Here is a 13920-nt window from a genome sequence, read left to right on the forward strand (position 1 = left end):
GCTGGCGGCCCAATCAGGCCGATCGGTAAATCTGCACGCCGCGGAGAGGAAGCTCTTTGGCTTAGGTTTCATGACTTGTCGAGTGTAGATAAACCCCATAGAAACGGACAGAGAAGACAGTATTTGTACAACCTTGGGTCATTTTAAACTGCGTACAACGCAATATGATCCGAATTCTTCTGCCACAGTCAACTCGTACCCGTGTCACAGTGCACCGGCTATTAGAGACGTACGTTGTAATGCAGATGGGGGTATTTGTGTCTTTTCCCGTTCTTGGAAGGCGACCTCCCAAAACCCACGTTGGAATAATACAGGTTGATAAAAACTGTTTCGAGTATTCGTCTTAACCGTAAATTGAGTTCCTCTAATTTCAAAACGTTTAATAAATAAAACATAATAAACTCAAAAGGGGTTGAGGCCGCCCGAAAAAAAATCCCACAACTGCGTACAAAATAAAACAACAGGTTCATACTAACTTTCTGTTTTGAAAAAAACATCCCTTATTAAAACCGATTTCCCTAATTTCACTTATTGACAGGTAGTTTCCGCTTAGTCGAACAGCCGGTGCGTTTGTCTCATTGTCAATGCAAAACGTTATGTGTATTTTTCACAACTGGTGTTGTTACAAATTGGATACCGAAACACCGTAGGGTGGTATCAGACTGGATGTTTTTATATAACATTAATTTCTGAGAATATACAAACTTTGGTGTTATTTTACATACCCTTTAAAGACACTGGACACTATTGGTAATTGTCAAAGACCAGTCTTTTCAATATGTGTATCTAAACATATGCATACAATAACAGACCTGTGAAAATTTGAGCTTAATCGGTCTTCCAAGTTGCAAGATAATAATGCAAGAAAAAACATCCTTGTCACGTAGTTGTGGGCTTTCAGATGCTCGAATTCGAGACCTCACATTCTGAATCTGAGGTCTCGAAATTAAATTTGTGGAAAATTACTTCTTTCTCGAAAACCACATTACTTCAGATGAAGCCGTTTCTCACAATTTTTTATACTATCACCTCACCCCATTACTCGTTACCAAGTAAGGTTTTATGCCAATAATTATTTTGAATAATTACCAATAGTGTCCACTGCCTTTAATGTTAGTTATGATTCACTCTTTGGTATCTGACAACACCCATTGTAACAATCAAGCTTTTGCAGCATACGTTTTAGAAAAAGGATGATTTAAAGAAATAAAAGTAAAAGTCTCACGTCTTTTTTGTCACGATACTTTGATACCCATGAGAATTTTGGTCAAAATCCACACATTGTAATAGAAATTGCATTCTTATCAACTGAACTTTTATCATTTTCCTAAAACTGTAAACAAATTATTAATCTGAACTTTTCCGGTAAAAAGGCCGCGATAAGGAGAACTTCTTCTTTTAGCAATTTCTGCATTTACAGATGTTTCAACTCACACGCAGGGGTCTTTGAACTGTTCAACAGTTTATTGAACTAGAAAATAAGCGATAGCCAAATTGTTTGTGTTTATTGTCCGTCTTGAGCACAAGCTTCTCAAATCTAGTATTCGTTAAAATAACATCTGTTTGATCCTTCAGACTTCCACATTATTTTGACATGATGCATCCCGAAAACTGGCGTTTATCTTTGCAGACGAGAAGGTTACCCGAGTAATGTATGTGATGTTTCTTTCACATAACTCGGGAAAGTACTGAGTATACAGTGCCTATAAAGACAGTGGACACTATTGGTAATTGTCAAAGACCAGTCTTCTCACTTGGTGTATCTCAACATATGCATAATATAACAAACCTATGAAAATTGAGCTCAATTATGGGTCGTCGAAGTTTGCGAGATGTGACAAGTGTATTTTTTCTTTCATATTAATTGTGTGTTTTCAGATGGTTGATTTCGAGGCCTCAAAATCTAATTCTAAGGCCTCGAAATCAAATCCGTGGAAAACTACTTCTTTCTCTAAAACTACGTCCCTTCTAGGGAGCCGTTTCTCACAAGTGTTTATACATCAACCTCTCCCCATTACTCGTTTACCAGGTAAGGTTTTATGCTAATAATTATTTTGAGTTTCCAATAGTGTCCACTGCATTTAATTGTAAGGGTAAAACAAAAATTAATATTTGTTATGCCCGACGCAAATTTAACATCTACTAAATCGTGCGGTTCCCACTGCTCACTGATAAAACAAAACAGGATTCGAACTGCCTCTCCCAGGGACACGCGGGGACCTTTGCGGGCACCGGGTGGGGGGGGGGGGGGGGGGCGGGTTACCCCATTTACGCGCAAGCAGTGTATTTCTTTTTACACTAATATACACAGTTTAGCTTTAAAAAAACTTTAATTCAAAAAAATGCGTTAAAAACGGGTTGTTTATGAAAAAGTGCGAACGAAAATTTTACCAGATTGGCCTCTTAGATAACAATTGTGAACCCCCCGTGAGCCCTCACATTTGTTCGTAGGTTTCGCTTTTGCTATTGGCTTTGAAAATAGTGTGAAATCAACACTGCAAATAGTACACGTTTTCCAAACTTAGGACTACACGCTGAAGTAACCAATGTCAGTCGAGTATAGGAGTGGTCAAATTCGAGGCTAAAATAGATAACACAATGTCCAGATGCTTACAAACCATCTGATAATGGTCAGTGCGTGGGGATCATTATTTAGTTTGCTGAACTAGTTGCTAGATTAGAATTTTTTTAAATTTATATCAGATGAGTTTAAACTTCCTTACAAAACACTTAGCTAATTCAATGGACAATGAAGAGTATATATAGGCCCATTAAAACAGCTATCCTTCACTTCGAAGCATCGCCTTCCTGACCGGTAAGTTGACTTCATTTGTTTCAGCAAAACATTGGTTTTTTGTTCATTCTGCATTTTACCTTGGTCTCCAATTAAAAAGCTACGATTTTTCCGAATGGGTGAATCCATTGCTTGGAGAAAGAATACGTTTTTTAACCGTTTGGTTGTTTTAAATCAAAAAAGAAGAAAGAGAAGATAAACTATGACCAAACTAACTCTTGAAAATTTCACTTCAAATGATCGCCTTTTTGAGATATCACAGAAAAACAAGAGCAATTTAATGTCAATCCATGTAAGAATTTCTGGGTGACTTTAACGCTCGTTATCTTCACATTGTTGAGATGAAAATTGATCAACTTTTCCACGACCACATTTCTTCGGTAAGATTATTACTCGGTTGGGATTAGAACCCACGACCTTAACAATTCTAGAGCAGTGCCTTACCAATAAGATAGGCCTATTCCCCATAGGCCTATCCGAACTCTGGCGACCGTTGTAAACTTCCCTATAAGTTGAGTTTGATAAAACTTTTACTAGAATTCCGAATAAGCAAATCGATTTGTACTCTTTCTATATGTTTTCTCGGTCAAATTCGGCACATGGGCAGTCAATTTCATTTTCATGCGTTCAAATTTAAGCTGTTTTGCCCTCTCCAGTTGTTACTGCGTTTCAAATTCAGAATTCGGCCATTCAATTTCGTTTTGGGTCGAGTCAAATTTCTTTAGCACTCTGTTCAATTTAGCGTAGCGTCATTTTTTTCGTGACACACACGCCTCAAGAAGCGTCTACGAATTTGAATGCTGCTTTGATGAATTGTTAAATTGAATGATTATTTTGTTAATTCGAATGACGCAACATTACATTTGACTAATCCCAAAACGAAATCGAATGACCCTTTTGAGTAGCATTCGATTTTGCGCGAAATAGAATAGCTTGGTGGTTAAATTGGCTGCTCATTTTCCGAAATTGACCGAGAAAACCTATATTACACAACACCAATGTTTTCACTTTTAATTGTTTTATGTTGGCTTCAAAGAACTTTAGCTTTGACTGTTCTCGTAAATTGCGAACGTCCTCGTAACCAACCATGAAGCTACTCTTGCTGTGTCTGTGTGTGGCCGCTGCCAATGCCGCCCTTGCTCCAATTTACATGGCCCAGCGACGTGGCATTCCAAACAGCTTCATCATCAAGGCTAAGGTAAAGTAATAACATTCTATTCTTTAAGACAGGGTATACTTTTGGCAATTGCCTTCTCTAGTGCTGTCTATAACCAAGTAAGACTGTTTGGTCATAAATGTGTCAAGTTATAAACCTGGTTGAGTCAATAGCATTGTTTTCATTTATTTCTCACAGGATGCATCCGTGTTAGACCAGGTGGAGAAAGACATCTTGGCCGAGTTTCAGACCATGCGAATGCCGGCCCCAAAGGTGTCCAAGATTAGTGATCTGATTCCCGTTCTGAATCTACCAATCCCACCCCATCTCATCAATACCGTAAGTAATACATATTTACCGTGTGTCTGGAAAAAAAACGAAAACCTATACACTTTTCAAATGCCTGCCGAATAAAAAAAATATATTATTCTGGGGGAAAATATTTATATGCATGTATAACTTATGGATTCAACCTAAAAATTACACCAATAAAGTCCGAACATAATGCATGCTTGGGTGAGCACTGCTCAATGAAGAACAAGTAGCCGAACTCTTGCATTGAATTTTGGAAAAAATCCAAAGGACTTACCTCTCACAAATTGAAATGCTAATTACTGCGCAACTGAATTTTTCATCCTTTAAAAAAAAAATAAGCAGTGCATGCTCACCTAATCACAAGTTATTTTCAAACTTTTTGGTGTCATGTGGAAGTTGAGTCAAAAAGCAATCCATACATAAAGTTTCTCCCCACAATTATATATTTTTTATTCGGCAGCCCTTTCGAAAGGAACAGCTGGATCACCGATTGAGTCGTATTTCTAACTTTAGCAAAGTGAACGCAGTCAGTATTTTAGTAATGTTTGAAGCTTTTGCATGGTGATGATAGGAAGAAAAAAAAAATCAAACTTGCGGGTAAAACCATTTGTATATCTATTTTGTTTCGAACAGTAAACTCTGCTCGTCTTCATGGGAAAAGAATAGTCAATATTTGTTTTATAACAACCAAAACAATATTGTGCTTAGACGTCTAGTTACCAAGCAGCTGAGATTGGTCTGGGTATGGTACACTTGGTGTTATGGGGTTAGTCTGTTTGCTGCGTGCTCAGCGCGTTGCTTTCGTGTGGATTTTCAATAGCAAAATAAGATCATGTGTCAACCAATCAAAAGGCAGAATCCTTGTAACAACACAGCATTATTTTCTCATAGGCCTATACTTTAAAGGGAATCTACATGTTTGGTAATAACTCAAAACAAATATTAACCTAAAAATTGACTTGGTAACGAGCAACGGAGAGCTGTTGATAGTATAAAACATTGTGAGAAACGGCTCCCTCTGAAGTAGCATAGATTTTGAGAAAAAACAAAATAATAAAAAAACAAAAGACTTCTAGCCAGAAGTCTTTTATTCCTTACTGAGAGCAAACAAATTCGTCCAACAGGGGTGTTTTTCTCTCATCTTTTTCTCGCAACTTCGACACCAATAGCTCGCTCAAATTTTCACAGGTTCTTTTTTATGCTTGTGTTGGGATACACCAAGTGAGAAGACTAGTCTTTGACAATTGCCAAACGTGTACCTTCCCTTTAAGACCGTGTGTCCCTACTCCATTAACAACATTTCATGCTTTGTGGGGCCTAATGTGTTTTGTGTTTGGGTTTCTCTTTGTCCATCGTGCTGTTGTTGTTGTTGTTGTTGTTGTTGTTGTTGTTGTTGCAGTTGTTTACTGCATATCCTTATTTCCCTAGATCCGTTCCATCGATGGCATCGAGTACATCGAGCAAGATTCCATGGGCGAGCTGTACGGTCAACAGACCAACCCAACTTGGGGGATTGACAGAATCGACTCAAGAAACAGCATCGACTACAAGTACAGCTTCAATGACAACGGTTAGTGACTAGCGTGTTGTACAATTGTTTGTTTGAAGGCACTGGACAGTGTTGGTATACAAAGCCAACATCTACAGATGAATGTTCTTTTGTATAAAAACTCTTTGCAAAATGCCAGCCTTACAATGTCGTCATCGTCATCCGCAGTCAATAGTATGTGTTGGTTAAAATAATGAAATAATTTGAAACGCTAGATGGCAGCAGACTTACCGGTAAAACTTCCATTGTTAACGTTATTCTGACATGCGCACATTACCAGGAACAATGGATTATCTGGTCCGTTGCCACCTAGCATCTTAAAGGTGACCCCTTTTGAATTTTGTTTAGCATGTAGTACTCCTGCAAATAAGTGTACGAAGTTTCAAGGGGGAGCTGGTTATGATGTTGGTAATTCATTCCGTAAAAATATTATTTTCGCTCCTTCATAATACTATTTTGTAATTTTATCTTGTCAACAGTCTTGGGTAATGGAGCCAAAATCTACATCGTTGACACTGGTACCCGGGTATCTCACAGCGAATTCGGTGGACGCGTTCAGCGCATTTTCGGTGGAGACGACGACCACGGCCATGGAACCCACTGTGCTGGTACTGCAGCTGGAGCTACCTACGGAATTGCACGTCAATCGACGGTTTACAGCGTTAAAGTTTGCAACAAGTACGGCCAGTGTCCCGTGAGCACACTTATTAATGGTGGGTGTCAAAGTATATTCCTAGCAGGTTAAAATGTATTTGTTTATTAAAAAGAACTTGACATATTTCGGTTATTAGCAGAAGCATAACCAAAATCTGAGATTTTCTTTTTACTTAATACAGGTTACAGAGAATAATGAAAGTAAAAACACCCACACTGCACAAATTGTTGTGCGGGCCCCAGGCATGAAGTCTCGTGTAAGATTCAAATATTGAGTGAAACAAATTTCTCTTTCTCACAAACTACGTTTACTTCAGAGGGAGCTGTTTTTAACAACAGTGCTCGTTTCCATTAAAGTTTTTTTTGTGATAATATTTCTTTGAGTTATTGCCAATAGTGTACAGCGTCTTTACGGCCCACACCTGACACTATTGGTAGTTGTCAAAGACTAGGTTTAACAGTTGGTGTGTCTCAACGTATGCATAAAATAACTAACCTGTGAAAATTTGAGCTCAATCGGTCGTCGAAATTGCGAGATATTAATGAAAAACAAAAGCATTGTTGCACGATCTTGTGTGCTTTCAGATCTTTGATTTCGAGAATTCAAATTCTAAATTCAGATGTCTCGAAATCAAATTCGTTGAGAATAACTTCTTTCACGAAAACTACTTCACTTCAGAGGGAGCTGTTTCTCACAATGTGTTATACTATCAACCTCTCCCCATTACTCGTAATCAAGAAAGTTTTTATGATAACAATTATTTTGAGTAACTATTAGCAATAGTGTCCAATGCCTTTAATGAAATTATTGTGATATTTGTACCGGTGCATTGTGGATCTGAAAGAGGTGCCCGTTGTAACCAATATGACGTGTAATTGGATGAAGATGTATTGCCCACAATCCACACGTGGATACCGCATGCAGACGACCGAAAGGAAAGTTGTCCCAATCTGTGTTTTGGTTGGTCCGGGGTGACGTTTGTCTGGTGCACCCACATCACCTCCAACAAATCAAAACACAACTATGGAAAGCTTTATGTCACTTCCCGCCCGAATCAATGTAATCGAGCTAAGGCTGGAAGGAGGATTAGTCTGGTTTCTTTTTGAACAATGAATATTAGCGTCCCATTACTGTTATTGGATAAAGGGAACATTACCAAGATGGTGGCGCATCTATAGGTGCGTTCGTTAAGCTTCCCTGGGTCGACCCCGGTTTTCCCCGGTACGTTCGAATAGCTTTGGCAGGGCTCTCCTGCCCTGCTTGTGGAGTGGGTCACTTGGGGTTGACCTGAGGTGCATGGCGTGACCACGAGAGGGCGAGTGTGATCGTTCGATTAACTCTTGTCAGGGGATCGCCCGGGTGAGCACCGCGGGGTCGACCCTGGGAAGCTAAAAGAACGCACCCTATAACTTAAATTACAGCAATTTAACACAGCTTCTTTTGTTCGGTATAGGTTTGAACACAGTAGCTTCTAACGGACGCGGTGTTGTGTCAATGTCTCTCGGGTTCACCATTACCTATTCCATCGATGACGCAGTCCAAAAGTTGATGGATTCAAACTACGTGGTTTCCGTTGCAGCAGGGAACTCCAACGCGAATGCTTGCAACTATTCACCGGCTCATGTCCAAGGCGTAAGTATAACATTCATCAGTCCTCCTTGTTCACACTGTGTCCATTATCTCCGTGGAATACAGTCCCGGGGAGGCCCGGGGAGTTGTTAAACCCTGTGGTTACCCTGGCGCACTTTCAACAGAACAGCACAAGTAGATACAAATATATTGTTCATATATTGTTCATGTGCGCTAGCTCAGAACTACGTAAACAATGGCAGTTTATCTCGTAAACTTACTGCCACCTAGCGTTCCAAAGTCTCCCGTTGACACTGGCAATTATTGATGATCTGTTTCCATTAGAGTGCAGCTAATATCAAATGTTTAATTTCAATTCTTTTTACGTGAATAGGTTCTCACCGTTGGAGCCTCAGACAGATATGACCAAAGATCCTACTTCTCGAACTGGGGTAGCTGTGTAGATCTCTTTGCACCCGGTTCAGACATTGAGAGTGCAGGTATCAACGGCGACTATTCTGTAGCCTCTATGTCAGGCACATCGATGGCTTGCCCACACGTTACTGGTATGATACCTATTCATTTTGGTCTATACACCGATGTGTGTTAGCACTGTATACTCAGTACTCAGCTGTTGCTCTTGAGTTGCAACGGTCGTGGGTTCGAATCCCACCGAGTAACACGCCTGTGACTGTTTTGAAACAACTCGGGACACAATTTGTATTGAGTATACATTGCTACCACGCATCGGTGGTGGAGGGGTGGGGGGACACTCACAGGCATAAAACTCGTGTGATTCGAACCCACGACCATTGCTAGTCTAGACCAATGTATAAAAATTGTGTTTAAAAGCAAATGGCAGTTTATGTGGCCATTTTAGCACTGCACACCCAGTACTTTCCTGAGTTCTGTGGAAACAAAATTACAGGCATAATACTCGAGTGTGATTCGAACCCACGACCATTTCAATTCTAGAGAAGTGTATATATATTTTGTATGTAGAAGCAACTGACAGATTATTTAACCATTTGTAGGAGCTGCTGCATTGTATCTCGGCATGAATCCAAACTCTCAGAGTGTAGAGAGTGATTTGCTTGCAAGTGCAACCACAAATAAACTAACCAACGTCTCAGGATCTCCCAATAAACTTCTGTACATTGGAGACGTAAGTAAACCTTTTCTTTAAGATCATGGTCCAGCTTCATAGAATTGCTTAAAGGTACTGCACATGTTTGGTAATTATCCCCCGAAACAAACTAAGTACACCAAGGGTGTTTTTTTCTTTCATCAACTTCTTGCACATTTTACCAATTGAGTCTAATGGTTACAGTTGTTATTGCATGCATATGTTGGGAAACACGAAGTGAGAAAACTTGTCTTTTACCAAACGTGTTCAGTGCCTCTAAGCATAGAAAACCAGCCATGCAAAACAAATTATACTTACCAAAACAAGGTTACCAGCCAAGTTGCTGTATTACCATGTACACTTTATCAATGGTTTCCAGGTCATTTCCGCTTAGCAGACAGTTGATAAGCAATATTTTTCTGCCCAAGCAGCTATATGAAATTGGGCCTATATCGTGGAACGTGCAGAAAGAAAACTGGGGCTTTATCTATTGTTTGGAAAAGTGAGATTCCCACGGGCGCCAATTTTGCTGGCAATTGTTTGATTCTGTCATAATTTCAGCTTAGCGCAAGCATGAAACGAAGTAAAAGTTCGATCAGGGAGAAAAGTGGTTAAAAGGGAACTAAAAGACCGTGGACACTATTGGTTATTACTCAAAATAATTATACGCATATATAACGTTACTTGGTAATGAGTAATGGGAAGAGGTTGATAGTATAAAACATTATGAGAAACGGCTCCCTCTGAAGTTAACGTAGGTTTCGAGAAAGAGGTAACTGTCAACGAATTTGATTTCGAGACCTCAAGTTTAGAATTTGAGGTCTCGATATCAAGCATCTGAAGGCACTCAACTTCATGTGACAATGGTGTTTTTTCTTTCATTAGTATCTCACAACTTTGACGACCAACTTATTGAGCTCAACGTTTCACAGTTTGTTATTTTGTGCATGTTGAGCTAGTTCTTGACAATTACCAATGAGTGTCCAGTGTTTTTGAAGGAATTTTGTTAAAGATTCTTTTAAAATATTGTTTTCGGTTCTAGTTTGTCTTTACCCTGCCTTTTAGGGCTCCGTATAACTCATAAATATAATTTTCTTTTTAAATTTTGTTATCAGGTTAAAACCATTATACACTTTCGGAACAGAAAAAAAAAAGAAGGTTCACAGATTTTTTAGTAACTTACAGTGTTAACAGAAGGTAATTGTAAAAGACTTCTCTTGAAATATTATTCCATGAAACGCTTTACTTTTTGAGAAAACATTAAAACAATATCAATTCTCGTTGTCGAGAATTACGGATTTATATTGGACACATGTCATGACACGGCGAAACGTGCGGAAACAAGGGTGGGGTTTCCCGTTATTTTCGCCCGACTCCGATGACCGATTGAGTCTAAATTTTCACAGGTTTGTTATTTTATACATAAGTTGTGATTTGGACAATACTGTTTACCGAAAGTGTCCACTAGCTTTAACCCACAATGGAAACACAACGTGAAAAATTATCACTAAAACATACACGTTATTATAAATATGATCCAACGACAAAGTTTGTAATAACGTAATTTTGTTTACCCTTTTATTTTTCAGTTGTAAATCAACATGATGACGTTAACGACATAAGAGGTGTTTCAAGCCGAATCACTAACGATTTACTCGGAGTGGACATCGAAGACCAGACGCGTTAATGAATCAAAACTCAAAAAAGAAACATTGATTTAAAAAAAATTATTTCTTGAAAGTTACCGTCGCTTCTCCCGTCCTGAAAAAAGGGACCCATCATCACAGTATACCTACTTATTTTAGCCAAAAACAAATTAAACAAAATAAAATAAAACAAAACACACAAACACAGGCCTACCGCTTTAAACAGACAAACTATTTTCCTTTTTCGAATGCCTCCCCTTTATGCCGTTTGCATACAACCCAACTAATAGGGCATGGCACATATTTTGGTTTAAAAAAACCTTAGAAACGGAGCAAATCCCTCTTTTTTGCTAAATAATTATACTAAAAATAGTAAATTCCTGTTTGTGCCATTCCCTTCTTTCTTAATCTTTCTTCATAAATTATTAAAAGTACAAGTATAAAGCCTGGATGAGCTTTTGACTATTGATTTACGCATTTGTCTGAAATTAAATAAAGAGTAACCAAGACAGGAAATCTAACTGTTTGTTACGTGTTGTTTTCATTTTGAGTCAGTTCACGGTATAACGATGTTTAAAGTTACACAAACTCCCCCCCCCCCCATAAACAATCCCCCAGAGAAACAGTTAAAGGTTATCAACATACTTTGCTTAAAATGCAATCGTCTTTGTCCATATTATTACATCCGGAAACGAAGGCTTTAAAGTTGTTTGAACAAACGAGAGAAAAAGGTTTGTTTGATGAAAAAATAGCCGCTGTCATCTTCCGCTAAAGTTAGCTTGATGACATGCCTCTTTGAGTTAGGGCACCACTCCAGAGAAGGTGCTACACTTCGATGGAGTGGTCGGTGGTGTCCTTTTTAGAAAATCATTAGGTGGTCTATCCCTGGTACGGTAAAGGCACGGGTGGACGGTGATTATGTCTACCCGGTGAATCTGGGCCCAAGTTCAGGGCCCTGCTTACCGCCGAATTCTGTGTTTACGACCACCATTACCAAGCCGAAGCGCCGAATTTCTGCGCAAGCCTTGTAAGCGCAGAATGCCTAGTAACAGGTAGTACGCACGCGCAGAAGCCAAAATTCCCAGCTAACCCGTGAAATATATACGCTTGCCGTACACACAGAATTCCATGCTTCCGTAAAGCGCCGATTCTCTTACAAAAACTTTTTATAGAATTCTATAAAATAAAAAATTATAGAATTTCTATAAAATAATCTATAGAAAAATATATCGAATATCTGTATAAAATTTTTATACAGTTTCTATGCAAGTCCTATAAAATTTCTAATAGAGAATTTGAGTTTCTTGTGAAATTCCTTAGAATTTCTGTACGATTCTTTGATAAATAGGGCCACTTTTCTAAAGGATTTCTATAAGAACAATTGTAAAGATTTTTATAGAATTCTATAAAAATAATCTATAGAATTTCTATAAAAGATTCTATAGAAACCCAGTCAGTTGAGCGAGAGGATGTCTTCAGCCGACGCCTTCTAGAGAAACTCTGATGGTCGTCTTCCACGCATCCCGGTCCAGCATCAGCGTCCTAAGCTCGGATGTTTCCTGCTGTGTAGCGTCCTTCTTCAGCTGGTCCACTTACCTGGTTTGTCCAGAGTCAGTGTCCCCAGAAATAGAGTCTTCTATAGGATAAACTATCTCATCTTACTAGGTTTCTGTCCGCCGCTCTCGCCAGCGGAGTATTTGTTCCCCCAAAGGAGAATGTGTTCCCCATGCATGCGCGTCCACCGACGACGGAACTTCAGTGGGGTTATTTCACTAAGATTTTTGTACATTTTCACCCCTCAAACCAGCCACATTGTTTTTACCTTAACAATATTTATTTCCAATATTTTATATTTCACGATCTTTTATTCGTGACACACGAAAAGTTGCGGACGTAGGGTACATAAATAAAAGTAGTTCCGGTCGGGGAATACCAAGGAATACCGACTTGATACCAAGACTAACTGGAAGTAGCTATAGACGATGTGACCTATGTTCACATTCGAACCGCCCTCTGTTGAAAAAACAATGTAAACGTCATGTTTCGCCGGGCAAAAAGACACGTATAGTCATGGTAAGATTGTATACACTTTCTAGCTGGCTGCCAAAACAAAGGTTTTGCCCGGCGGTATGCGCGCGAATCATGTTATGGTTTTCGTGTGACGTCAGAGGTCACATCGTCTGTACATCACTTTAAGCCGGTATTTGTAGGCTCACACGAAATAATACTACTGCACACTCATTTGCAGTCATCAAACGCTGCACCTAGTTCCTCAAAGTTGAGCATTTTTACTATAAAACAAGAACAACCAATGTCTTATTTCATTGTGTAAACAAGATCACGAGAGGGAAAACAAATGACTTAAAAATATAAATACAAAATAATTTGGTCTAAAATTAGAGAGGGACAAATTCCCTTGGCGGACAGAAAACTCTAGCCAGGGGGCAGAATCGCCTAGGAGATTCGATCTCCCCGGACCGTTGTGTTGTAGGACAGAATTCCCTATGACACTGCCCTTTGAGAACCTGAATCATACAGATTCGACTGTTAGCTCGGTTGAGTGTCTGTTGTTATGCTATCCAACTTCAAATATTCCTTCAAGGACCTAAAGCTGCTGTTCCCTGTTCACATACAAACTAACCACATAACTATTTAAGAACAAAGGCAAAGTCATTTGGAGGTAACTAGTTGTAAAGTTGTAGAGTCATTGACTCTCCGGTTGGATTTCAACTACGAAGTCACCCTCTTTGATTTTAATTTACATAGGATGCGTTCGACAAGCTTCCCCGGTTCGACACCGGTCTGCCCCTCGTACGTTTGAATAGCTTTGACGTCATTCCAGTGGCTCACCCGGGTCAGCCCCCAGTGCCCTGCTTGTGAAACCGGTCACTTGGGGCTGATCCAAGGTGCATGACATCACCACAAGAGGGCGATCGATCGATAGATTAGTTCTTGTCAGGGGCTCACCCGAGTGAGCACCGCAGGGTCGACCCGGGGAAGCTAATCGAACGCACCCAACATTCATTATCCCCATGCAAATTTAACACGTATCAAATCTTTTACAGTACCCGCTGCTAAAACATAGGATTCGAACCGCATTTAGCCGCCGG

At 39.5% G+C, this 13920-nt stretch overlaps 1 protein-coding gene across 1 annotated transcript; it reads left to right on the top strand.

Annotated features, from left to right (window-relative positions):
- Nucleotides 1-3881: 3881 nt before the first annotated feature.
- On the top strand, nucleotides 3882-10859 carry LOC139935324 (aqualysin-1-like). Its single transcript, XM_071929855.1, has 8 exons — nucleotides 3882-3992; nucleotides 4149-4289; nucleotides 5694-5835; nucleotides 6294-6527; nucleotides 7923-8101; nucleotides 8433-8604; nucleotides 9073-9203; nucleotides 10754-10859. Exons 1-8 carry the CDS (start codon nucleotides 3882-3884, stop codon nucleotides 10757-10759), a joined length of 1116 nt encoding a protein of 371 aa, XP_071785956.1. The 3' UTR covers nucleotides 10760-10859.
- The last annotated feature ends 3061 nt before the right edge of the window (nucleotides 10860-13920 follow it).

Source organism: Asterias amurensis, chromosome 3 (genome assembly GCF_032118995.1).
Source record: "Asterias amurensis chromosome 3, ASM3211899v1".
NCBI lineage: Eukaryota > Metazoa > Echinodermata > Asteroidea > Forcipulatida > Asteriidae > Asterias > Asterias amurensis.

What these genes read in the sequence shown, in the direction of transcription:
- LOC139935324 (XM_071929855.1), top strand. Translation starts at nt 3,882, where the DNA reads ATGAAGCTACTCTTGCTGTGTCTGTGTGTGGCCGCTGCCAATGCCGCC. An exon ending in CACCCCATCTCATCAATACC is followed by an intron (nt 4,290 to 5,693) that starts GTAAGTAATACA and finishes TTATTTCCCTAG; the next exon opens with ATCCGTTCCATCGATGGCAT. An exon ending in GGCTTGCCCACACGTTACTG is followed by an intron (nt 8,605 to 9,072) that starts GTATGATACCTA and finishes AACCATTTGTAG; the next exon opens with GAGCTGCTGCATTGTATCTC.